Consider the following 27,986-nt stretch of genomic DNA (forward strand, 5'->3'; position numbering starts at 1 on the left):
TTATGATGATGCTGATTCTAACTTAAATTGGTGGCGGTGTCTGTGTTGGTGCCAGATCTTGGACTCTACGTTGGTTATGGTGTTGTTGATGCGACAAGATCGCCGGGAGATAATGTCCCCCGTATTAGTATTTCGTGAATGGAGATAAAAAAGCCAACGAAATCTGAAATCTGAGCGACGGCTGACGTGCGACAATGTCGCGATCTCCGCCAAAGTGACTGACATTCAGTGGTTAAGAATTGCGACAGGGGGTACGGAGAATTCCGGCAGAGAAGAGACACCAGCCAGTGAAAAGATCACTCGGTAGGCCAAGGTTCATAGAAGCCCCAACTGATATAAGCTGGCAGCCAAAAAATAAATAACGAAGCATTAAAAGTATTAGTACTTTAATAAAGTAGGGTCATCTCACACTTAAACATCAGCCGTATTCAAAGGCCGAAAATAGTTCTATTTTCCACTCGAAAATTTCACCATCGATGGCCGCGAAACTCTTGAAAATATTGGCTCTAAAATATCGTTTCAAAATCACAAAAGTTCTATGCATTTCCTTAAATGGATTTTATGTCCCGAAGCTAATTTCGAAGCGCAGCAAACTGAAGCAAAGACCGAACAAACTCAACTGATTGTCATCCAACATAATTTCATTTAATTGTACCGGGAATTATAAAAAAATACAAAAAAACTGATAGTAAAAATTACATTTGATAGATAAGCAATGATGGATTTTGATTCAAAGCACGTGTTCGAGACTACCCGGCCTGACGACAGGCAAAGTTTTAATATTAATTTTTTCGCGTGTCTAGAAATTTATGCCTCAATGACCCAGCCTAACCTCTTTATAAAAATGTATGCAAATAATAAACCTTTATGTGCGGAGATTAACCGGAATAAAGCGGCATTTCCTGAAGAAAGTCCATAACTCAGTTTTGTAAGTTAAGCCAGCCAACGGATAAGATAGTGTGACTCCATCTTATGTGTCATGTGAGTGCAAAGGAAAATATTTAAGCAGTCGCGGAACAAACAGTTTTCCTAAAATAAAATAGTTCGCAGAAAACACAAATATTTGTATATATTCTGTCGAATATTTCAAGAATATTTAGGTCACCTTATGGTGCCTTAAATTATACTATTATTTGTGAAAGATGAAGATGCTGGAGATATTTTTATATTTTTAGCACGCATCTATCTGAGATGGATGTGGGATATCAGTATCAGGGACAAACACAAACATGTTGTAAAACAAAATACGTAAGCAAAGTTGTCCCAGACTTCAGGCACTCGTTTGTGTTTATTTTTTATACATATATATATTTTTTTATTCCTTTTTTTTATCAGCAGTAAGTTCAGGGCGGCCTGCAACCAGAAGCTGAAACGAAATCAGAATCAGAAGCTTGGTTATAAAAAGTGAGGAGATTGCACCAAAGAAATAACCATTTTTACATTTATTTTTAATATCACTAAAATATCGGCTCACAAAATCGAGTATCTACTCCATATTAACTTGATTGATTTTCGAAGGATCTATAACATGTCCCTGAAAATATGTGGTACTCTCGTCCTTTATTAGAAAAGCAAAGGGCCGATTGAAGGAAAACACCACCGGAGCTGACCTTGGTGTGTCCTTTTGTGCTAAAAAATATAAACGAAGGAATTATTTAAGTTCAAAAAATAGAAAAATTTTACTCACAAGATGGTGGGACACTTTGGGCGCCTTTTTCTTTTAGTTCCAGGAAGACATTTTGAAATATGTCGCCGAGCTTGGAACTTAAATTACCAAACAGGTTGAAGTCAGCCTCATTTGTAAATAACGGCCCTAGACCAAGCTACATTTTCAGAGAAAACTAATTAAAGAAATGGAAAGTATATAAAAATAATAGATATACCTCCTCAAGTCTTTCAGATATACGCAGTCTCCATCCATAGCGTAGCTTGGGCAAGGCAAGGATCGCTTCTGCGGTGTTCAAAGGTTCTGAGAAGTCGGAAATCTTTTTCTCCATTTCCCACAGGCCATCCACTTTGTTGGGTAAAAATAAAAGTAAAGACATCTGGCGACTGTGAAATGGCAGCTCCACCACAGTGGCCTGAAGGTCGGAAAAGTAGGCAGCCCGAAAGACGTTTCTCTGATGCATCATCTGTACGGGCACTGTCTTATTTTCTGAGATTTTAAAATCAGCTTGTTTTGTGTTTTTTGCATCGAATTCGTACTGCCAGGGATCTGTCAGAGTTATATTATTCTTAAACAGAGCTTTGGAGATTTCTTTGGGAAGGATTCTTTTAATGATTCGATCGTGAAATTTCCAATATGTAGTGATCTTTATCACTGGCTCTGTTCTATTTGGTACAATATTCGAGTCCGCCTTGAAATATTCCTTAACTAACGATTCATAATTCGGACTTAATGGTCGGCTTCCTTCGTAATTCACCTGATAATCCATTTTCACTTTCCCTAGCCATTTTTGATATTTTTCAGCCACTTTAATCTTGTCCTCGGAAAAGCCCAAAAGGGTTTTCAGTTTTTTCGCAGATTCACCTTCGGCTGCCATATAACACATGGCCAGAACACCCGATACAGAAAAGGGTGATACCAATAGATTTTCGTTGCGGAAATCCTTGGCAAACAATTGGTATAAATTATCAGAAAATTTATCTGCCAAAGTCGACGTGGCAGAAACTAAAATCCAATCTGGGGGGAATTCTTCTATAATAAATACAGATGGAGGAAAATTCTATGTTACTTACAAAATATGTACCTCATGATAAGTAGTTGGAAATGAACTGAGAGTCTAACATTTCTGGATTCTATAAAATATTGAACTCTAGTAATTCGATTTATCATGGTCTGAATATTTTGAACACTGCGAAAAAATACAAGCGTTAAGATTTTTTTTATTTAAAAATTGATAAGTATAGTTGATGTACTAGAAATTGATAAACTATAAGCTTATTATAATTATTCCATAATAAGTAATTATTTATTTGAAATGATCTTAAATTTAAAAAAAAATTATAAGTTTTAGGTCCAAATTTTGCATCTCAAAGTTTTAAACTTTTTAGAGGATTATCGTTAAATGGGCCGGCTTAATTAAAGTATTAAAGAAGTCTTGAATAATGCTCTTAATAATGTTATAATATAACCCAAAAATTCAAAATCCGATTGTATAATTTTAGAATTTGTAAAAAAGCTTTGATTTTATTAGCCGAGACAAGAACCAAAAAGGGTTCATGAATCCACTAAACGCGAGGTAAGACTTTTTTACCTTACAGTATTTTACTGTATTATATTTTAAACAATAAAATAAAAATTTAAAACATAAAAAAAGCTCATTTTCGATAAAAGTAAAAAGAATTAACCATTCTCAGCGTTTAAACATTTTTTATTATGATTGATTCGTCTTAAATTTGGCGCCAGACCATAATATTTATAGTGTGACCATCATCATCGTGAATTTAAGAGTCTGGCATCACTGGTTAGAATTCTAAAAATCCCTAAAAAAGAATTTTTTTTTTCTTTTGATTTTTAAATTAAATTTGGCTTCAGCTATCAAGGTAAAATTTTATAAATAAAATTCTCATCAAGAGGTAGGTATTCCTGGTTCGAATATAACAGCTGATAATAGTTACGTTGGCCACTCTATTCCCAGGCCAAATACCAACAGCCACACTAATCCTACAGTGGGCCCCAATGACGAATATCAGAAATAAAAAAATTTCTCACCTGAGCGGACGTGTGATTCTCGTCCGCGGCAACATTTTTGAAACGCGACGCGTCTTGGGGGCTGCGGTCGTCGCTCTGTATCTGTAACTAACAAACATTGGTAGTTATCTTTATGTTTGTTTGTTTCGACGGCTTTTTGGATACTCGCGTGTGTGTAATCGGAGCTCGATTCGCAAGAGCCAGACACGAGGCAGTGTACTACAGTGTTTATTGTGTTTGAAACGCAGCCAAACAAACAAAAATAATCAAAACAATGTTTGGATGATTGGCTGTCCTTTTCGCGCGCGTCTATAGGCTTTACCTTTTTAAAATAATATTCAATTAAACCAAGTGCCACGGCGATAAGTCGCAGCTATAGGGCTTTATCTGAACCCCGAAAGGCGAGATTAGATAAATAGTAGAGGGTATACCGTGCCCCGAAGAACAAGCTTCAAAGGCGGAAAAAGCAAATAAGCAAAAAAAAAAAGAAAGAAAGAAAGAAGTTCAAAGCCAACACACGGCGTCCCTCTCTCTATCAGTGTGTGTGTGTGTATATGTGAGTGTTTTTGCAAAAAATCATCAGTGTGTTAGTGAACGTGGAGAGTTGTTTTTGTTAGTGCACCTGTCTGCAGAAAAAATAACAACAAAATACTGCTAAAAAGGCAGAGAAGAAATGTGACATCTGTCTATAAGAAGGAGAACCCAATATCTAGTTGGAAAAATATTAAAAACCGCCCGAAGATATTACCACTGTCTTTACATTTGTTTATAAATTCTGGCCCGAAGAAAGCAAAAAAAAAAGAAAAAAGAACCGGTGAAAGGAAGAGAAGAGAAACAGGAACTCAAGAATCCAGTTTCCAAAGCCAATTTTTAAGGAATTTCTTCTCATTAAGGTGAGAGTCTACAGTATATGTGTGTGTTAGTGACATACTTTTAATCAATGAAATTCATGTTTTTGGAGATTGTGTTAATATTTGGGGGTTGAAGGGAAATTCCTTTGGATGCTGGATGCTGAATGCTGTTGGCCATGTGTCGAAATTTTCAGCTTTAACCTAGACACCAAAGCACTTAAGGATGGATGGGATGCCACCCCCTTTTGGGGGTGGTTTTCTGCTCTCAGCTGAGCGGCCTTGCTTTTCTCAATGTGTGTACCTATTTCGAAGGCCACTTCAGCCTAGAAAAGATAAAGATATGGTAGCTACAGATATTTAAAGCTAAAGATGCTTTTCTTGAAATATATATTTCATATTTTTAATTTTCATTTTATAAATAATATACCTTTTCAAGAGACCATTACTGCGCAGAAGCAGCCACCACAAAAAATTTGAACTTGACCCAAACACATGCATCCAAACACTTAAGATCTAGCCCCCCCTCTAGCCCCTTTACGCTCTGCTGATCTAGATAAATGCAGAGGTTTATCCAAGAGTTGCACAACTCACCCAACCACCACCCACCCACCTCAACCTCCTCCCCCCTTCTTCCGAACAAACTATAATCTTTTTTTAAAAATTCTCACATGAAATAAATCAAAGCAACAACTTGGACACGTTTCTGTCGTGTCCAGAAAGAGATGACTGGAGAGAGTGTGATAGAGACGAGGAATCGGCATCATCCTCTTCTTCTTCTTTCCTCATTAATCACAATGACTAATTTGTAAGGTTTTTTTCCCTTATACGTGGGGCTTTTCTGTGGTGTTTTCATTTTAAAGCTGCCGAGCCGACAATGGCGGTCAGTTTAAGCTCATTAAAGTTACCCAAGGGTTCAAAATAAATTGTAGAGGGAATACGAGCTACTCACAAAAAGAAAGAGATGACTGTCTTTAAAAGAAAAGGAGAGAGAATACAGGGGAGCTATAATAGTATCTTATATATTTCATAAAATATAGTACCTCTTGAGATCCCCAATAGAATAAGAATCTGAATATCGAATATAATTTTCCAAATCTGAAAACCACAATTTAGAGATATGAAATAGGAAGAAAGGTCCTCAAAAGACTCGTATTATTTTATACACTTTATCCACTATACTAGATCCACTATAAGACAATCCTATCCACTTCCATACCATTAATATCCTATCCATCCTTTAAAAAATAAAGTAAAACTCAGGATCTGTTCAGAATAAGAATCTAAATACCGGATATTATTTTCAAGATCTACAATTGAGAGATAAGGAATAGGTAGAAAGATCCTTAACATATAAGACTTGTATTTATTATTTCATAATATGTGTCAGATCTATAACAGATTAAGAATCTGTAAAACCGAATCTTATTTTCAAGATCTGAAAGAAACAGTATAAAGATGGAAAATAGGAAAAGGTAATCATAGGACTTATTTTAATTTAGACGATCCTGTATATAATCCACTATAAGACTATCATATCCACTTCCAGGGTATACTTTAAAAGAATATTTTATAAAATAGACTAAACCTCGAATCTATAACAGAATAAGAATCTTTAATACCGAATCCTGTTTTCAATGTTTTCCATTCTCAAGATCTGAAAACTCTGTTGGATTTCCAACCTTTTCCACATTTTATTTGTTTTTCTTGCTTTCCTGCTGACTGACCGGCTACCTGCTGACTTTTGTCTTTTCGTTTTGCTTCTTTGGCTTTGCTTTACTTTGCTGACTAAGACGTTTGCCGGTTGCGTTTTTACCTGGCGACAGGTGCGCATCAGTATCTCAGTATCTTTGTATCTGTATCTGTGTGTCTGCGTTCTCAGTTTTCTAGTTTTTGAATTCAGCTTGTCTCCAACGCTCGAACAATTTATCTACTGTCGTTTAAAGGAGGATCTCTCCTTTATTTTTTAAGGAGAAGAATTTCAAAAAGGAGAAGAATGAAGAAAAACACCGACCTGCTCATCTAAATGCCAATGTCATTTGAGGGACATGCGCAAGCTTCCTTTTATTTTCTTCGATTCAGTTCGTGTATCTGTGACTGTGCCAAGGGGCTCACGTATCTCATAGATGCGATATGAAAAATCTGAATATTCTTGCCGCGTCTACAGTTCTCAGTCTCTTCTCTGCGTCTTCTCTTCTCTTCTGTATCTCCATCATTGGCTCTGTACCTTTTCTTCGTTTATTGCCGTCTTTTTTATCTCAGCCGCTCTTATTGGCCTGCAACTTTAAACTGGGCCTATTAAGTAGCAGGCTGCTTGTTCCAACTAACTTTAAATGGCCTCTATTAGAGTCCAGTTGGCTGGAAATAGCCGTGGATTATTGGTTAAGGAAGGATAAGTGATAATATTAAACATAATTATTTTTAGAGACTTTTAAGAAGCCATGTATTGTGGCTTAAATCCCCAAAGAGATACAAAAAGACTCCAAATTATGGCCACTCTCGAATGTGTGTCTTGTTGCCACCTGTGTTCTCTATAACCCCTCGAAAGTCCTCCTCTTGGGGCCTACATTTTTGGATAATTTGCAATACGCGTTGCATATCCATTAAGCCGCCAGAAGTCAAGAGTTGCCACGTCCATAAAACCAGCGGCAGCAGCCAACAAAGGTGCAACATTTTTGCTGCTGCACTTTCCTGGCATTCCCCTCTGGCCCCCCTGGTGCACCCTCACAACTTGTTGTTCTGGTTGGAGTTGTCTGTCTCCTCTGGTTATACATATATGTGTGTAGAACATGCCACAGACACTTTCAAATACTCTAACCGTTGGAAGTATGACTGTGGATCTTGTGTCATTATTTTTAAACTCATAGGTTTTTTTTTAATTATTTAATATTCTTTAATAATATAAGTAACTCTTAGTCATTAAAATGATGAATTAAAATTAAAACTTTGGCAGTTGTAGGGCATCCAACATCTTGGGCTCTATTCCCCATTGTTTCTGTTTTCTGTTTGGGGTTCTGGGCTGGTAGGGCTCTCCAAGTTTATCTCAGGCACTGTGCACTTTTATTGATATCATGTAACTTGCCGGCGCTTCCTCAACGGCCCAAGTCGGCAAAGAGGAGGAAATTAAGGGGTTCCCAGTCGTAGAAAGGAAGGAAGACATGCCAAGGGGCTAGGGAGTTCTGCTCGCACTTGAGTATGTATGGAATGCAGTTTACTTTGGTTCGAGCCAAGTTAATGGCAGACTCGATTCGATAAGACATGGCTGCTGAGTACAACCAATCCTTCTCTTTCACAGAGCAAGAAAAAATAGATACTTTTTTTAAAATATAAATTTCTATTTTTTTTTTTTGCATTCTTTTCCAGACATTTAGGTCGTTTTTTAATGACTTAGAATTATAACTTCTTGTTATAGTTACTGTCTTTGAGGTATTCCTCGGCTATTAATTACTATGTGGGAGTCTTGGGATGAGAAGACTTGCATATTATAAATTCTAATTTATGGACTTGGAAAGGAAATTGTGTGAAATTAGTCAGAAGAATGGCAGACTACACTGCTCTCTTCATGAATATTAGTTTACAATGATTTCCTTTAATTGGAAAACTTTAGCAAGTGACTTTTCCTATTAATCCTATACAGCTTCCTGGTAGGGACAAGTTGGAGGTAAAAAGTGCCAGCTCATGGTCCATGGATCACATTCCAGTTAAGGCCGTCACTTGCCGAGCACTTGCCTCCGCAATCCCAGTCACAGTCACAGTTTAGTTTATTTACTCAAGTAACGAACTATTAACGAACAACTTAATTAAGGAAAATTGCGGGATTACAAGTTTTAGCCAGCTTGGTGGTATATATAGATAGCCATGCCCCTGGCTGGCTGGCTGTCTGGCTGTCTGGCCTACCCATCGATGTCATAACCCATTAAGTGGGATTGGAATTCTGTCCGCAATGCCTGCAATTGGCTTTGGCCATGGCTTGTGCCAACTATGAAGAGGAAGTATTATGCCAGTAGTTTCCATCGCCAAAGTTGCTTTTATTTTTGTGGCAATTTCTCTTGTGACAGACTGGCAATAAAAAAAAGCATCTCGTTGGTTGTTAAATTGGTAAAAAAATAAGGGCAACATTGAATATATTTTAGGGAATTTTAAAGTTGCAACAGCTGCTTGTTTTGGATGTTATTGCTTTTTGGCCAACTGCCAGGCCAGAACTAACTGACAATAATTATTATTTATTGTTTAAGGCCTAAAGTTATCAAAAAATTCTGTAATCAAAACTTGAAAATTAAACAAAATTACTCATCGCCCAAGTTAGACAAAATACTAGAAAATAGAATCAAAATTGGCAACAAGATAGCTGAACCAGTTACGTAAAAAAAAGCAAAGCGAAAGTAAGCGTCAAGTGGTCTGAATGAGAACCAAAACAATAAATAAATAATAAAAAAATATCTCAAGTATTTTTAAGCTGTCAAGAATTGTCTATAAAAATATAGAGAAATTATTAAAAATTAAATAATAAACTATTAAAGATGAAAAGAAATTAAAACGCTTAAAAGGAAGCTTGGAGAATCCTCCCCAAGATCAAGGTTCTGATTAATTCTAGTCTAGTCTAGAAAAAAAAAAAAAACCTCAATCAATACCAAATCGGTTGCCAAATTTTATTGTTTCCTTCCCGTTTTGTTGGCCTTTTTTTGTGGGAGTGTTTCCCATTTTATCTCTCTACGTTTTGTTCTTTTCTTCGCAAAAAAAGAAAAGAAAATAGTGTCTAAAAATCAATAGGAAATAAAAAAAAAAACTAATTAGTCGAAAAGCTCTCTTGGAAAATCGAAAGAGATAGGAAAAGTAGAAGCAGAGAACCAACTGGTATATATATATATATATATGCAGAAAATGACCAAATCAGCAATAAACAATAAGCCAAGAAACACGAAGAGGGAAGTGGGTCTGCGTCTAATTGCGAATAAAAAAATATAGCTAAGTAATGGATGGAAAATAAATAACAGAAATCGGTGAGGGTCAGTCAGTCAGCACATATGTATGATTGAATATCGAAATGCGTTTGACTCTTGGCCATGGTCAAGACAATTGACTCTGAAGCGCGTGTCTTTCTGGCCAAAAGGCGAACAAAATAAAGTCACTTGGGTCAGCTGTTGAGCGATAAGATACGGCGAAAACAACATGTTTTATAACCAAGAGATATGGCGGCCTAGTGAGAGGGAAAGGCAGTGAGATCTTGTGAAAGTTTATAAACTAAAGCCTTCAAGGAACTATCCCCGCTTATAATAATAATAAACTAAAATTATCTTAAATTTAGGGTGCAGTTTTGTTTCTTTATTTTGTTAAAGGAAGTGTGGGTTATGATGTCAGAGCCAGAAACTACCAAAACTATAAAAATAGTCAAATTTATTGAATGGCCTTTCTTTCCCTTTGTTGTCTCTGTATTTTTTTCTCTATTTGTTCTTGCCAAATGAATTGGAACAAACATCGAAAAGAGACCCTCTGTTTCAGTTGCCATTGTTCAGTAATTTAACTTGACCCCTGGCCATAATATTTCCCCATTGTTACGCCAATTTAAATTTCCAGCAATTCCAAGATGAGAAAAGCGGAAATAAAACAAAAAAAAAACTATCTACCATAGCTCTTTTTTTGGGCCGGTTTATTGAACTCTAGACTGACAGTCTCTTAGTTTTATAGAGTGTGAAAGGTTGGAGCCAAAATTCGAATAAAAGTCCATCTAGCTAGATCAAAATCCAAGGCCTTTAGAAAACCATTTATTCGAGTGTTTACCTTTCATTTTGTTGAAAAGCACGGAAAGTGTGTTCTATATTTAAAACCATAACATAAAGCTTATCTGATTATTCAACAAGCCACTTGAAACTCTCCGAAAGAAAACAAACTCCAAATTAATTGCTTTATAAATTGAGGAAAAGTTCAGGATGTAGATCAGGTCTCTAAGATAAGTGGAAACTCACGTGCCATGCTTTTCCAGCCTTGGCGTATTGGCCTCCAAAAGACAATCACACTTTGGTTTTTGGCTAATTGGCAACACACCTTTAACCCACGACTGCCAGAGAGTCAATTACCGCCCAACCAAATGGCTTTTCCTTCGCCTAACTAGCCCAACTTTTACTCCGTTTCCAGTTTTTGGATTTCTAATCCCCCTGGAAAGTCTGTCGTATATCAATTATATTTTTAAGAAATTTTCTTTTTTTAAAAAGAAAGTTCCGATTGGCCATGGCCATACCTGCAACTGGAAATTAGAGGATAATTGATTTTATTTTGTGGATTTGAAAATATATATTTATATAACCTGAAGTCCGAGCTTACACCTTGGAGACACCCCCTTGGAAATGGTGCCCCCATTTGTTGCGGCTCGTTAAATGCGTTCAACGCTTTTGACTTTTACTTGTCGACAATATTTATTTGTTAAGCTCATGTTTCTTTTTTTTTTTCTTATTATTATTTTCACATATTAATGAACTGCACGTTTCGACGATTCGACTTGGACTGGGCTGGGTTGGCTGTTTTTTTTTGTGGCATTGTTGTAATGTTTAAGTTATGATTAGCGGTTCGTCATTGTCATCGTTCGAATGGTCGGTCATCGGTGCTGGGTATTTATGCGTTTCTGGTTTTTGTGGTAAAAGTTAACAAACGACCCTGGTGAACAAACTGCCATGATCTTTCGCCAAATCCATTCAACAGACTTTAAGATAACAAACGTGACGAACTTTCGGCTCTTGGACTCTATTGCATTTTAAATATTTCTCTGAATGGGTCTTCTTCCATACTATGTAGTTGTGTAATCTTTTCAAGCATATGGAAGCACTCATTCACAGCACTCCCCTGCCATTATACTTTATTTCATTGTTCAATCAGACTAAAAGTTTGGCCCGGCTTGCGTGTCCAATTGGCATTAATGCCATATCGAACAATTTATTTGCCAAATACAAAATAATTATTTATACGCATCAAATATTTTTCCTCAACTTTTCCTTGACTTCGACATTCATTTTGTAGATTCTGTAGATATATATTTATGTTTTAATAAATTTAATTTTTGCTAACAAAGGTGAGTAACAAACGGCGGGGCAAGGTTGCTGGTGAGGAAAACGTATTGTAAACATTCACACTTTTTATGGAGTGTTAAGGATGGGGAAGCAAAAAAAAAAGGCTATAAATAGGTATTCCATTTTCTTAAAAAATCATGCATTTTTTTAGCATCTTTTTGTGTTCATTAGACATTACTTTCATAATCATAACCATTTCCCGTAATGGAGCTCTCTCGCACCTGCTGAATTACACTTTCAATTGGTAATCAACTCTGGCCCACATTCGTAAATGAACACTCGATTATACTACGAGTGTTGTTAATAATTTGTCTGCCGGGCAAACTAATAAATTAGAGAGCCTCCCCCCCATCCCTGGCACTGGCACTGGGCCTGCAATTAAGGCCTTATCTGTCTGAGCCGAGTTTTCGGCCAAATTTCACACATGCCTGTTAGTTGGCTCTTACCAGCTGGTTGGCCAACTGCAGTTGCAGTTGCAGTTGCAATTGTCAGAGTTGGAATTAATAATGCATGTGCCAGACTCCGACTCAGACTCAGTCACAACCATAAAGTGAGAGACAGGTTGCTTTTTATTGGCCGCTAAATGACCGCAAAACGATTTTGCTTGCTTATGCTTATGAATTTTTCTACAACTCTATGAGATCGTAGCTGACTTTCTAGCCATAAAACCTCAACAAACGAACGTAAATTGCCTTAGAAAGTCAAAGTCGTTGTAAACGGACGGGGAACTGAGACTGAGTTGCATTTTTTATGAAATTTTGGCATTGTCGAGGTCGGGGTGTCGAAGTTTGAAAGTCATCCCGAATGTAGCTTCCTTGTTAGAAGTCTGGGAATAGCTATCTTTCTGGGGGGGGAAAAATTAGAAAGACAGGTGCTATTGATGGAGAAAGTAGTCTGGAAAGTAAGAATAACTAAAAGTAGGTATCTATATTAAATATATAAATACAAATCCTGTTAAAATTATGGAATATATTTCCGCTTCAAGCAATTAACACAAAATTAAATAAAAACCGTTTTCGATTTCATAATCATAACACCAAATGGTTGCTGGCAGTTGTTGGCCAACAAAAGTGGGTTAATTCGCACGAGCAGGGCCTGAGAAAGAGGTGGAAGATACGAGCAGACAGAGCTCGTACAGATGTGAATAGCTCCCCAGTGGATCCCAGTACGTTTATGTTTTATGAGTACCACCATGACTTGTGCTCTATATATTGGCCAATATATCTTTGCAAATATTTGCAGTCTTTAATGATGTTTATTTGTTACTAATTTTGTATTATTTGTTCTCATATCTTTCCAGGTTGGTAATAAAACAAGGTCTTCCATCAACTTTGGCTAAGAGTCAAGGCAAGTTAATGGCCAGGACACCGCCCACCATTTAGGCTTTTGGTTTAATTATAGTCGGAGAACTGCCCCCCAAAAAATGTAACCATTTATTGTTATACTCAAAATAAATACTCTTCTTTAATAATTAGATTTTATTTAAATAGAAGTTGTTAGGGTATTTCTTTTGGGACTTACTTTCAAAATCCTTTATAGCAAAATAGAGTTATTTGTTTAATTTATACGATTCTTTGCACAACCCCCGCAGAGTTGAATGCTCCACTTTTGGGCGACAGTTTCTTGTTCCAGGTGGTTGTACCACCACCACCTCCACCATAACCCCCCATTTCCACAAAAAATTAGCCATGATATGCTGCGTTTTTTTGTTTGGGTGTGTGGAGGTGGTTTTGTTGTTGTGTGGGCGCACCTTCAACGGGAAAAGAATGTAACCGGTACTGCACTTGGAAAAATTAGCCAGCGTTCTGGGAGTCTCCCTCAGGTGTGCCATAACAGGAGCAGTAGGAGTAAGTAACCCCAAAAAAAAGAAAAATAATAAACATAAGCCCAACTGTCTTGGCTTGAACATGCAACTTCATAAAACACGTCGCTTAGTTCGTTTGGCTGGATATTTAGACCAGTCTGATGGCCAGACATACCAATAGGCTGTTGGGGGAAACCCTCCCCCTCAGATACCCCTCGTTGCTATCAATAAAAGTATGTACGTACTCCCCACCACCCCCAGACAGACACACCTATTTGTTGTTGGTCACTGGCTTCCGTCTGGGGAGCCACGTGCTTTTAACTGGTCTAAGTTTTGAGCTCGAGTCTGACTCGGCTGGTTGGTATTTTTTACAGTGAAGCTAGGCTATGAGGAATTATTAAAAAATATATAATAAAATTTTCAAAGAAAAAGATTAAATTTTAATTAAAATATTTTTTTGAACATCTTTTTTAAAACCTTTCTTTTAACTTGTCACCTTTAAGGTATCTCTACTGTAGTTGTTACCTTGTTGTTGCCTATGTTGTGGCCATTTGTTGTTGCTTTTACTACAGTTGTTGTTGTTATTCATGTCTGACTGCAGTCGGAAATGGCATTTGACTGTTTGGCTGCGTTTTATGCCCCGCTCTCGGCGCGACTCGAATTATTTTACATTTGTTGCCTGATGGCTGTTACTTGTGTGTGTTTTTTTTTTTTATTGGCTGGTACGTGGTTTTTTATTTTTTGTTTTTTAAGGTTTTTTGTTTATTTACTTCAACGATTGAACGATCCCCCCCTAAAAGTAACATAAAAACTAGTTTGGTCTCCAATTTTCAATTTCTACCGGCTTCGATTGTTTTATTGCCTTTACCAGACAGTCAGCTTATGTTTTTTTTTTTTATTTGCTCCTTAAATTGTTTCAGATTTTTATTTTTTGATTTATTGTATTTGACCAAAAAATTCCAGTAATTTAGCTTGATTTTTTTTTAACTTTTTATTGGCCAGCAGAAATTGGTCTAATTGCAATAGCTTGTTTATTATGTTTTTCGATAAAGACATTCTGCTTTATTATTTTATGTTATTTTTGGTAATGATTTTGGATGATTTAAAGGTTTATATTTAGGATCTTGCTTCTGATTTTTATTTTAAATTGTTTTTTTTTTTCTACTTACTTCATTGAGTATTCCAAACGAACTCTACCAACTGTCCAGACATTTTCTTTAGGGAATTTTCACATCTTTTCCAAGTCTCGCACCACTTTATTCCTGTCTGTGTGGCAGAAACCCAACATATTGGCTTGAAAGTCTCAACTTTGAACTCTCATTCTCAATAGTTTTCTGACATGTGAGTATACCGAATAATATGCGACGCTGTCTGCTGAACAAATGTTGCAAAAAATGTTCAAAAGTGGTTGTGTGCGAGAAATATTTCTGCCATCTGTTCTGTTTGAAAATAAAGCTGGAGCGTGAGAAGCAGCACACGTAGCCACAAAAAATATTACTATGTATATACTAGAAAGAGTCTCTGCAGCCACCTATGCCTTAGTTGTTGAGGTGCTTCTTGGCCCAGACAGTTCCCAGTGCTGGGGGAGTTCTGTTTTGTTTGGGTTTTGACTAATGCCAACTCAATTTAGTCGCTTTCCCTGCTCTTGGGGGCCAAGAAGCGTCTGGAAATGTTGACTACGCCCTCGCAGGTGCCAGAGCCTGAAGCTCTAAAGGACTAGAAAACTAGATTTCACTTTAAAAAAAATCTAGATAAATATTCTTTAACTAAAACTAACCTTATCTTCAAGTAAATTTTCTTTAAATATTTTTGTTCAAGTGAATCCAGACCTGTCTTTGTTGTCTGAATATTTTGTGGTTGGCCAAAATCGTCAGCTTGGCTGTTTCCTGACAAACTGGCTAAGGTAAACAATGTAAGAGACTTTGGTGGAAGGTGTTTCGGGCCAAAAGGAAATAGTGGGCTTGGTGAGAACTAAAGGGAATGCTACTACCATTGTTTACACTTCTTCCGCAGTTGTTTAATGAGTTCTTTCTAATTTATTCGGGGGCCAAAGGGCGAACTAACTACTAGTTAGAAACTAGTTAAGACCTTAAAGATATTTTTTATTAAGATAATAATAAGATAAATAAATATAAAATTAAATTTATTTCTTAAAGTCTGATTGTAGACCAGCTAAACAAAGGAAATCCTCTGTCCTTCCTGCGCATTCCTTTCCTGGCCAAGAAGTGTTCTCCAAAGGTGCTTGCCCTTGCCCCTCGAGTTGAGTTCAGGTGTGTATGGATGGCTTCCTTTATAGTTGCTGCCACAAAGGGAGTGAGAAACGGCACTCGGCAGTCTTAATGACTCACTTTAGCCATTTTTTTAGTGTCATTATTCCGTTTCCTGGACTCGCGCGAGCTTGGCTTTCTTTCTGTTCATCGAATTGTCAAAAAATAATCAAGTTCTCGAAGCGGGTTCTCTGTTCTTTGTCGTTGTTTTCACTCACCTATGGAAATTGGAATGTCATGAAGTTGGCCCGTACCTGTTCTCGTTCCCCATTTTGGTTTCGTTTGCAAATAAAAGCCAACCGGGCCGAAAAAGTGGGTTAACTTTGGCATAACTTTCCGGCGACAATTGCACAATTGCTGAGCTCCGAATAATAGTTGGGGCTTCTGTTTAACTTGCTGTGACATTTAATTAGTGTGTGTTTTTCGGGGGAAAGCATGCTTGCCACCAAAGTGTTGACCCAAAAATCGGTGAATATTTCCCCCCAAAAACGAGATAAAGACGACCTTCAAGTGTTGAAATAGGCTTTCATGGCTCACAAATCACTTGAACTTGAACAGCAGTGGAGTTTCTGTGAGGTTCAGTGGCCAAACATTTGATTGATATTTATGTGAGCTCTTAAGTGGCTTTTGTTTTTATTTGCTCTGGGCCGTGGCCCACACAGCAAGACATATCCATCAAGCTAAGGAGATCTCGAACTCGATCTCGACTTACTCCACAGCTGTGTTTCCTGATCGGAGAGGTGAGTCAGTAAGCCCATTTGGCGCTTTGTTGCATCAACAATTGCTGGAAATTGTATGTATTTTGTAGAGACAGAGACGACTTAATGAGCTGATATGGCGTCAACTACGCCCCTGCGACAGCCTTGTTCACGTCGATAAGGGAGTTCTCGACCTAAGTGGGCGTTGATACTCGTAATTATTTTCCATTTGCTTGACGGATTTGCATAATTAAATTAGACCGAAAGCTGGGGAAAATATTGGCTTACCCTAGAATACCCTAGACTTGGAAGCCTATTTAAATATTTAATATTAAATTATAGAAATAGTCATAGTAGTGTATATAGTGCTTGCATTTAATCTACCCTGAGAGTTACCCTGTAGGCAACTTTGTCAAGTGTCAAGAAATGGCCAGCCTTCTCATTTTGGCCAACAGCCGACAGCCAACAACTGAGAACCAAGCGGGAAACATGGCCAACAAGAGCGAACAGTTTCCGCTCTGTTGCAGCTCCGCTGGTGGGTTGCTGGGTTGATGGGTGGCTGTATGTTTTCCAAAAACCCCTCCTCCAAAACCCCCCCTTGCATTTTCTAATTTTATTACGCGCATACATAACCCTCTCCCATGCAGTGTGAATTATTTTATATAAGCCAAGAGTGCAGGCAACCGGTTTCTGTTTGTTTCCACACGAAGGTTATTTGATATGATATGAGGCAGTAGTAAGCTGTCAGCTTGGATCCAAATCCGAATCAAAATCTGGCGGATTCTGGGCTGGCTGGCAGCTAATGTTGCCATTGACGTGTGCAGCCTGCCAGCACAACCAGAAGTCAGACCTCTTTCCATTGCTCGGCATATTAATTACATTTTACGAATTTGAATTCCAAGACTCTGGCTTTGAATGAAAGCTGCAGTCAGCATGCTGATGAGCTCTGGCTCTGGAAGTTAGCCAAGTGCTTAGATAAGTGCTATCTTATCTTGAATTATGTTTATCAGAATACTATACTTTAAAGTTGCTTAATAGAGTCTCTAAATGAACTAACTTGTTCTAGCTTAAAGTTCAGTTGATAGCCCAGCTGGGTCAATGTCAACTCCAGTAGAGTTTATGAAATATATATAGTACTTCTAGCTTTTGTGTGATCAGGTGAGACAACACGCACTTTGCTCGAACTTGAAACAATGATGCAGTTCTCTAACTATTCTCAGACTAAAGGAGACTTCCCTTTTAAGAGAAATTACTACTTTTCAAAATTAAAACCCTATAATTCTTTAATAAATAATTACTTTTATTAAAGCCCCATTTAAGGGTCAAGATCACTTCGATGATCAGTGTTTATTGTTGGTATTTTTAGCCATATTTACTCACAATTTTATGGCCCTGTGTTGGTAACTGTTCTTGGCCTGGAGAAAACAACTCACTTGGCCAGTTAAAGGTAAACAAGAGAAGTGGCCAGAGGCGCCATCAGAGAACAAATAAAAGGTGACACATCTTGTATTTTTACCGTTCGATTCTTCAACACGACCCTCCATATCAACCTACCGTTCTTCCCGACCCTTGTATACCACTGATAACTAATTGGTACTATACTATATTGTATATAATTAGCGACTTTGTGATGGCTAGAAGTTGGGTGACGACTACCCTCATGACGTCATTTTTCGCAGAAAGATAGTCTAGTTACTTTTAATATCTTTTGTTTTTGGCTTCTTTTGTTTTTAACTTCATAAGGCAGTTCATTGCTTTTTATTGTTAGTTGTGTGAGCCAAGTTTTTCCCTCGTTCTTTTTATGATTTAGTTTGCTTTTCATTATATTCTTTTTTAGTCTCAAGTGTGTGCAGAAATGTTGCGTCAATTGCCCGGATTTTCTTCATAATGCGGCCAGTATGAGGGATCTCGTTGTTGGTGGTGGCGGGTCGGTCATCGACCTCAATATATCACAATAGCTTTTCTCCATCACCTCTCTTCATTTCTTATGCTAATACTAGTCTTTAGCATTGGTGCGGTGCTCTTAATAAGCCCTAAAACATTTCACAGCTTTTATTGTTTTCCATTTGCGATTTCTGCCAGCCAATTTAACGCTCATTTAACTCCAGCTCGCATCTCTGTTTGCTTTTCGGGCTTTCCTCGCACTTTCCCCGCCGATGCACAGGTCCATGCAAAATTGGAAAACCATTTCCACCGCGATTTCGGAATTTCCATCGCCTTGTTTTTGGTGTATGACTTCCGTGTACACTTTTGCATCGCAATTGTTTCTGCAGCCTCATTGTCTCGCTCGCAATTGTTTCTTTTGATTTTCACGCCACCTTTTCTACACCCTTACTCTGGGTATCCAGTTCAAAACGCAGAAGATACAACACACACCCATTTATCATAAACTTTTATTTGGTAATGATGATGGGTCGTGTCATAAATCTTCTTAGGAAACCTTCTCGAGGATTAGATAGAAATCGGCCAAGATAACCTCAAAAAATTTTAAAAATTAAAAATATCAATCAAAAATTTTTGTTCTAGATTTTGATACAAAATAATTGAGAATATTTCTAGAAATCTTTTAAGGTATCCCGCTTAAGGATCGGATTAAAGTTTAAAGATATAACAAAGGATTAAAGATATAGACATTGTAAGAGGACTCATTTAAGAATCTCGCATTTTTCAAGGGGTCCTATCAGAAAAATTTGAAAAATATCGATCAAAAATTTTGGTTTAAGGTTTAGATGCAGAATAATAGGGTATAGTTCTAAAAATCTTTTGAGGTATCCCTTTTAAAGATCGGATAGAAATTGGCAGTGATATAGACACTGGAAAGAGCCTCATTTAGGAATCCTGTATTTTCCAAGGTGTTCCATCAGAAAATATTGAAAAATATCTATCGAAAATGTTAGTTTAGTGTTAGTTTTTTTGGGAATCATTGTACAATTCTTTTAAAGTATCACCCTTGAGAATCGGATAGAAATTGGCAAAGATATAGACAGAGCAAGGGACTATAGTTGGGAATCCGGCAAAAAAAAAATTTTTATCAGAAAAAAATTTAAAAATATCGAATAATATACAAATCATTAGATGTATCCCGATTGAGAACCGGACCAAAATTGGCTAAGATACAGCTATATCTTATACAGATGCAGATGGAGAGACAATTCATCATAACTTTGCCATTCTTGAAGAAGCTACCAAAAACTGAACCATTCTTGAAGAAGCTACCAAAAACTGAACACAATTCCTTGTAGCCTATTACGGAATATTTCCCTCAGTGCATGATATTTTCCTCAGTGCATATTTTGAATACGGCCGACAGACAGACACAGCATCATGCAAATTTTTGCCGCCTGTTTTGCGCCTGCCTTGGTGGCTTTCTGCATTTGAATCCATATCAGGTTGGTCTCGCAACCCTTCTGCTCCCCCACGGGGATGCTGATGCAGCTCCAATCATTGGAAAAGAAATAGCAATCATCTTGCACCAACAACAACATCTTCATCAGCGCCAAGTTGCAATTCATTTTGCATTCCATTTGCGAAAATTCCAGCCGCCCCCTGGTGGCGTCTCTCACATGTGTTACAACAACTTAACTGTAACATTTTATTAACACTTGAGGCGTTGAAAAGAAAGAAAGAGAAAAAACTCGTGCAACGTGCAACATGCAGCCTGCAACGTCTGCAATATCTGGTTTATTTTTTCGCCACAAGTCGCAGCTTTGAGATATTTTTTAGCTCAGTTTCAGCAGCGGTTTGGATTTCAATTTCGTGAGCCGTCTCTTTGGAGGAGCTATTTTGATTGCATTTCAGCCAGATCGGGGCCCGCCCCGTATTTGCACCCCTTATCTAAGAAATACCCTCCGAAATAACCCGCCCCCCAATTAAACCATTTGCTTAGTGGGCGTTTTTTCGATGTGGCTGGTGGATTTTAAATTTTAATTACACTCAGAGTCCACTGAGGTTAATGAGAGAAAATCTTCTTCTGAAAAAAATCCTGATTATTTTTAAAATTAAAGCCATTAAGATAATTAAAAATTAATCAGTTATCAAGTTATAAATAAAATGGAAATTAAAATCGCATAAAAGGAAATTATTTTTTAAAAATAAACTATAAAATGCTATACCTTATTAGTCTATTATTTTTTGAGCCAATCCTGTCCTGCTGTTTCTGTGATTTCCTCAAATACGGAAAATAGTTGTTAAAAGTTTCCAGTTGATTTAATTTCGACTTTGGGTTCATCGATTGCGTCTTAATCGAGTCATCAAAAAGCGGCTAAATAAACAAAAACTTGCAAGCTGTTGACACAGAAATTCATTGAACTCGTTTCGTACTCGCACCGAAGAGTCAAAGGCCTCTCGAAATGAATTTTTAACCAAAGTTTGCAATATTTTTCACGATGCTTGGCTGCCATCTCTGCTTCATTTGCTAAATGATCCATAAAATGTTCGGATCTGAATCGCAGACTCAGCTCGAAATTTGGCCAAACACACAATTTCATTTAGGATGCAAATGGGGGAGCAAGCGATGGCCTTGTGGATAGACTCTTAAATTATATTTATTCCTCAATGGTAATTTCATTTAATGGTTTAATCCCAAAAATTAGCTTGCTGACTGAGCACCCAGTAAGGCATGAAAAGTCTTTAAAAATAAAATATAGGATGAGGAATTCTTGAAGACTTAAAGACGTAGTAACTGGTTTATTAGTAGTCTCATTATAAGTCCCGCTTCAAATCAGATAAGACTTATTTGCAGAAACATGCTCAAGCTTCTCAGCTCCTCAGCTGATCATTTTGGCAAAGTTCAACTGCCTTTCGTCTTAAGACGACCCACTAAAAACAAAGGAACCAGAAACCAAGGGAAAAAAAGAAGCAAGAAACTTATAAAGACTTTAACCCGTTAAGATATACCCTTTTTCTTAAGTTATGAATCTAAAAATTAAATAAAAGTTATGTCATTCCAATTAAATAAAGTGCATAAACTGCATCTGCATTGTCGCATTTTTTAAATAAATTTTCCAATAAAAATTGCCTTCTTTTTATGACTTGTAGCCCAAAGAATTGCAGGGTACTTGGGGCCAATCGGAAAACAGCAAAAATGACACGTCTGCTACAACAAGAGAGGCTGCCCAAGTCGATCCGGGCACAAAAGCCGGAGTCCAACAATTTGGGTCAATTGACTCACACGAGAAGCGAGAAAAAACCAGCATCCCAAACAACAAAAAAGATGAAATAAAACTTGTTCTCAACGTTCTCTGACAATAATAACCGCAAAAAACGAAGAATGTATTTTATATAGGAGGCGAGATTCAAGTGGAAAAAGGGGCAACGATGGTCAGAGATAAAAATTCGCCCAATATGTGCCCGTCGTCTATCTAATCAATAGAATAATAGAAGCTAGACAACAGAATCCAATTGGCTGCGAAACTGTCGCATAAATCACTCAGAACTGTCGTCAACTGCATTTATTTATGAAGGAAGGCCATCTCTTCTAATCGATTTACAACTTGATTTGAACTGAAAACCAATCGAAAGATAATCCATAATTTAATTGCTACAGGAAAGCAGTGGGCGGAGGAGAGCCACTGTCTTGGAATTGGATCTGACTTTTGTGGCCAGAGGATGCCATCCATGTTTCATATGAGGAGAAACTGCTCTATATGTGGGCATTTCAGGTTCCCTTTGCTTATTTCTGGTCGTTCAGTTGATAAATTACAATTACATGTTTATTGTCAATAAGTTAGCACTTTATAGACTTTATTTATAGACTGTTTTGTTTTTAGCTTCTGTCGACCCCCGGCCGCTGCCAATTAAACAAGTTAACAAAATGATAATGCTGTCAGTTTAGTGGCTGTGATAGTGATTATAAAACCTGTGATTTATTAGTGAATTAGTTTTTCAATAAATATTGTTAGGAGAGGCGCTTGTCGCATATTGTACGGCTGTAAAAAGACCTTAATTACTTTGAATATCTTAAATTTTTCCTTTATACTTCTTCAAATTAAGTATTTTTCGCAATTTTTGTTCATCTTCTTTGCCATCTTTCAACAAATTATGCAAATAAGAAAAATGCAGCAATCGGCAAGCCAGCAAAGAAAATTGTTATGGCTTTGGGGGTACATCTTCTTCTGTTGTATTTTTTTTTTTTTCTGTTTTTCCACGCTTTTCCGCCACACTTTTTTGGATTCATTCAAGCAAAGGTTTCGTCTTCTGGCCGTCCGCTTTGTATCTGTAATCACTTAGTCATTGTTTTGTTTTTTTGTTGTTGCTACCTTTTTGCGCATTAATTACCAAGTGTTTCCTTGTTTCGTTGTTTAATTAACTCGTACGTAGTACCTATATACATATATTGTATTTAACCACAAGCACCACAACCGACCCACTAACATTTATCGCGATCGCAAGAAGATAAATTCACCTTGTGCCTAATGAAATCACTTCAAAATCACTTCCAGCTTATCATTTTGTGCGAAATTTTCAGAATGAAGAGGGATAATAAATATTAACGATTCTGAATCACACACACTTCCATTGTCTGGCATTCAGAGACGTCACAGAACCATCTTTGGATGTCAATTGTCAACCGTTTTCGGGTTGTCTGGTTTCCCCTCCGGCGGCATGCGGCATGCAACTTGAATGATTTGTCGAGTGGTGGTGCCAGGCGACGAACTTTTGCGAATCTCACCCAGCTTCAATGTTGATTCAATTGATTTGCAGATTGACTAATTGCTTTAGTGACTTTGTCTGACTTTTGTGTAAAACGATAATAAGCCAAATAAGGCGTGTTAGCTGACAACCGATTGGAGCCAAGTGATTTGACATTTTTAGCCCGCTTTCCAGCACTAAGGTTAAATAAAATGTTCTTCATTTTCCTTTTACTTTAATAAACCTTTCGAACACTCTTCCCCAGAGAAATTGAATAAGTTTGTTGCAAGTTTCTTGACTCTTCATAAAGTAGAACCTTATGACTCTTTAATAAGTTGCTTCATCAAAATCAATTTCCCAACACTGGCAAGACCGTTAGCTCCCTGGACAAACAACCGCAAAATAGTCATTGTTGCAGATGAAAGCTTTCAGTCGCCTTGAACCTCAATCATATTTTATTCAGCGGAAAATAGAAAGAAATAAAAAACAAAGGAAAATGGCAAACTCAAGGGAAAACTTTGTTTGAGGTCGCGGGAAGGAAATTGCCTGAGCACCTTAAGCAGGAAAACTAAACGAGGATAAAGGTGGAGAAGGTCCTTTCAATTCATTGAGACTGTAAATTAAATCAGTAAAGACTTTTCATCACACTTAACCTTTAAGTTTCTATAAAAATTAAATTATAAAGTAACTTTATATTTTATTTCCTTTACAGCTTGCCAACCTCAAACATTGCTTCCAACTAAAGAATATACAATTTTATAAATTGCCATAAATATTAATTGGAATATAACGCGAAAACTGCCAAAATAATAAAACACCAACTATATCCAGCACATAAGTATGCTACAGATTTGGTGAGCTCTTCTGATATTTGAGCCAAGCTTTAAATGCCCAGAGCTGAGCTTAGTGGAGCTATATACCGCTCGGCGCTCGCGTATAAGTGATTGGCGCTGGTTCGGAGCTTCACTAACGAGTAGAAGACGCGGCAACAAAATGGACGCTCCAGATGTGGGACGCATTATAAGAGCGCCGGCGAGGCGCAAACGAAACGAAGAACAGCTGATGGATAGGGTAAGCACACATAAACATGTAGTATAAGAGAATATTAAGTATACGCAAATGGCTTAAGATTTAATATACATTAGGGATATAAATATATAGAAAATTAATTAAATTAACTATAATTTTTTTGTAATTTATTGATTGGTAAAGACTTTTAATTTAAAAACCACAAGATTGCGGTTAAAGTTAGGCTTGATTGGAAAGTTTGTCACAGTCGTTTCCCCCTACAATGAACGACCGCCTGCCGTGCAGCTGATCCAGTTTCCCAAGCACCAGTTTTTTGTTTATCTTCTCGGCCTGGAGGGAAAAATGGAAAGTTTCGTCGCATTCATTCATTGATTTAGTCGAACTTCGCCCACAAATGCCAATGGAATGGGTTGTGTCATTTGTTTTATAAATTTTTTCCGATTGTTATAATATATTTTTTATACTTTCTGCTGTCTGGGTTTTGATTAATTTGCTGGAATTCAATGGAAAAAGTATTTTTTCCTTTAAATGCTGACTGGCCATGAGTTGGCGTTGGTGTCTTTCAATTGAAAACAGTCGGTTGGGAAAGTTGCGTGAAATATTACCTGAAATATTTCAATAAATGAAAATTAATAAGTAAAAATGATTAAATGATCAGCTAAAGATCTGAAAAAAATATCTTTTTAAATATCATTCACTTACAGCTACACCCAGCTAATTAGCATCTCGTAGAAAAACACTGAACATCAATCATCTCTTTCGATTGTCACTCCAACGACCCACATTCCGCCCCACACCCAACGCCACCCACCAACCCCGGGGACTAAGTTCATTAACCATCCCCTCCCCCCTGCACCACCTTGCCAGTGCCTCGGGTTGCACCAAAAGGTAACCCACAATTAACGACAGCTCGAGTTTCACGCAATTACTAAAACAAAACAATTGCATTGTTTAATGTCAAGTTCAATGGACGCAGCAGCCAGCGGTCCAAACGCCACACACTCATCACCCACCATAAAATAGGCACAGCCACCCATCCACCCACTCGAAATCCTATTAAATAATAAACTAAATCGAATGCAATTATGAGTTTTTCAGAGCGGGAGAGCCAGGCATAGAGCCAGAGAAAGGCTTTCACGCTCAGAAAAAGCTTTTTAGGGGAAAATTTAAAATGATCTACACTGAAAAAAATAAATAAATCTTTAGATTCATCTTGTGTATAAATAATCTGATTCAGTGTATGATTATTTATGAATACCAACTCTAAAAATGTTTTAAAATTTAAAATGTATTGCTTTTGTTAGCATCATTTTTTCCCCCTCTAGAAAACAGCTGATTTTGAAAGAAATGCTACGATCCCCACTCTCCCTTTACTCTCTCTCTCTCATCCCGAATGCTTTTTCTGTTATTGTTTGTCAGCTGTCTGACTTTGCAATTGCCCGTTAGTTGCTTTTACTTGTGCTCCACTCTCTCTGTGTTTGTTTCTCATTTTCTCTCTTGCTTGGAGCTTTGGCTGCGCGAGTGGCTTGCTTACGGTTTTGCTTTGGTCGCCACTTTTCAGTTACAATTCGAGCTTTTTGGCTCGAGCAACAAGTTTGCCGGGCTCTTTGCTGAATTCTCGTGCCTATAACGCCGTGGTCCCCAACGTTTACCCATTTATTTGGTCGCGTTTCGCCTGGATGCATCTGTATTGGTATTTGCAACAGATTCGCATGCAATTTGTTTTGTGCAACTCGGAAAATTATGAAAATTTAATCAACCACTAAACAAGATACACAAACATCCAACTGCAGCCTACCTGCAGAAATAAATGTAATATTTTGCGGGCCGCAAAAATTCTCTGTCTGACCCGCTTTAATCGTGTTCACATTTGTTTTTTTTTTCTTTCATGTTTCTAATTTGCCCAAAAACTGCCAAATGACCTTCGAGTTTGTTGTTAGTTGTTGTTGTCTCTTTTTTGTACATTTTCGGTGCGTGTAATTCGGTCGACAGAGACGCCAGCGTCAACTACATTCAGTGTATAAACCGAAAAAGCTAAAAAAAAAAAGAAAAAATCAAAATAATTAACCCACAGTCATCAAGATTTAATGATCGAAATAGTGTTATATAATTTGTAAAACAAGCAAAGAAAAACCGCAGATTTTCAGACGACTCTTTGGGTTAATTAAGTTAAGTGATTAGATCACAAGTCCGCTATGGAAATGAGAATGAATTGAAAAAAAGTGAAGAATAATTTCTGAACAAAAGTCTTATACTTGTCAATAGACTCCTTGCCAAGCAGCCACGGTGGCGTATACGTAATTTATCTGTAGTTGAGTTTTTATGATATTCCCCTGGCGCTTATCAACACTCTGATATGTTGAAGCAGACCAAAAATAAACAATAAAGATAAACAGTCACATTGAGGCACAAAATTTTAAATTTTACGCTTCACAGTGCCCGAAATAATTGTCAATTGCAATTTAATTGGAAATAAAAATATTTGTAAATATAAAACAATAATAAATGAGGCAAAATTTTTGCACCTGATAAGGGGTACTCACGTAAACCCTACAACAACAAATAACAGCTACAAAATTAATGCTAGTTAAGCCAATAAAAACAAAAAAAAACAAAAACAGTAAAGAGGGAAAAGTTGATAAGCAAAAGAAGAAGGGGAAACGCAAATTTGTGAGCACCGAAGGTGATAAAAATAAAGGCAATTAAAGTGCTGAGATAGATGGGGAAGGTGGAAACTGAAAAAAGTGTGCTAAAAAGAACATTTTCTAGGCAATTAAAAATTGAGAAAAATATTAAATAAACTTTGATCATCTGACCACCAAAACCAACTACAAAGAGAGTGAAAACTGGGGGTGCTATTTGGAACGTAACCCATTTGGTGATGACTGTTCTGTCAACATCCGCCGCAGCAGCTGTTGAGCTTGCTACGCAGCACCTGTAGCTTATTAAATTTCTATTGTTTTTTAGCAAAATGTTCTGTTCCACAAAAGCAATTGACATTTACAATGAAATGAAATAAAATAAAAAACAAAATCATTTAAACAAAAAAAAAATAAGCAAACGTTGACCAAAACAAACGGCAAAAACAATGTAATTGTTGAAATGTAAAATGTAAAATAAAACCCATAAAACACGCTCAACAATAGCCAGTGAAATACGAGTGAGAAAAATTAGTGGAAAATAAAGCAAAAAAAAAGGGTACAGATCGGCTGGATTAATGCGGCATTTAATCATGACCCCGGCGTCGCTGTCGATGTCAACGCCGACGCTTTCCACGCTGCATCACCAGCGCATGGCGCTGCAGTCGCAGTCGTCGCTGACGTCGTCGTCGCAGTCACAGTCGCCGTTAACCCCATCGCCGTCATCGTTTTTTGGCTCGCCCAAGTTCCCAGCGAATTACGAGCGCAGCGAAAAAGTGAGTGCAAAAAATAAACAAACAGAAACCACTAACAGAAAAAAAAAAACACACCACAAAAAATAAAACATCAACACACCCAAACAAAGCTTTTGAAAAAAATTCAGCGACCCCATCATAAATTACTCTATATTGTTCATGAATGGATCCACGAGTGCAGCAGCCGCTTGTTTTCCATTAATTATGCTACTCAGTTTTTTCCCCCCTATTTTCCTTGCCCCTGGAATTTGTTTTTGCATTTTCGCGTTCATTTAATTTTGATGCAAATGTCCCCTCTGTGGGGCACTAAAGGTTCAGTCTTTTTTCAGCGGAGAGTCTCTCGGAGGTCCGGGAGTGAAGTGCAGCTTTTCTTAAGCGCACTTTAGCACATGACATTTTAATTTAAGTTTTACATAGGTTTTTGACTTGATTTTTTGGGGTAATTATAATTTGTACTTAATTTATATTTATTTAATAAATATATGGGGGATTTTGGGGACATGCTTCTCACAAGAGACTATAATTTCGTATTAGTTTTACCTCCTAAATACCCTTATAGGTCTT

General features: G+C 37.3%; 2 protein-coding genes across 9 annotated transcripts in view; one reads left to right on the plus strand and one right to left on the minus strand.

The window, feature by feature from the left end:
- Nucleotides 1–1,427: 1,427 nt before the first annotated feature.
- On the minus strand, nucleotides 1,428–2,821 carry LOC108133324 (serine protease inhibitor 42Dd-like). Its single transcript, XM_017253183.3, has 4 exons — nucleotides 2,740–2,821; nucleotides 1,884–2,683; nucleotides 1,688–1,823; nucleotides 1,428–1,629 (listed from the first exon to the last, which is right to left on the minus strand). The coding sequence occupies exons 1-4, from the start codon at nucleotides 2,753–2,755 to the stop codon at nucleotides 1,487–1,489; spliced, it is 1,095 nt and encodes a 364-aa protein (XP_017108672.3). The 5' UTR covers nucleotides 2,756–2,821; the 3' UTR covers nucleotides 1,428–1,486.
- An 867-nt stretch (nucleotides 2,822–3,688) lies between these two features.
- Wdr62 (WD repeat domain 62) overlaps nucleotides 3,689–27,986 on the plus strand; it is a 55,177-nt gene continuing 30,879 nt past the window's right edge. For 2 of the 8 annotated variants that reach the window (XM_017253202.3, XM_017253204.3), the window contains exons 1-2: nucleotides 3,689–4,587; nucleotides 23,712–24,070. In XM_017253202.3, coding sequence (XP_017108691.3) covers nucleotides 23,993–24,070 — 78 coding nt within the window. In that variant the 5' untranslated portion in view covers nucleotides 3,689–4,587; nucleotides 23,712–23,992. Of the gene's footprint in view, nucleotides 4,588–23,711; nucleotides 24,071–25,579; nucleotides 27,444–27,986 lie in introns of those variants that run through there. The other 6 variants (XM_017253208.3, XM_017253199.3, XM_017253200.3 and 3 more) reach the window with 6 other exon arrangements.

The sequence above is a fragment of the Drosophila bipectinata genome, chromosome 2L (assembly GCF_030179905.1).
Source record: "Drosophila bipectinata strain 14024-0381.07 chromosome 2L, DbipHiC1v2, whole genome shotgun sequence".
Lineage (NCBI taxonomy): Eukaryota > Metazoa > Arthropoda > Insecta > Diptera > Drosophilidae > Drosophila > Drosophila bipectinata.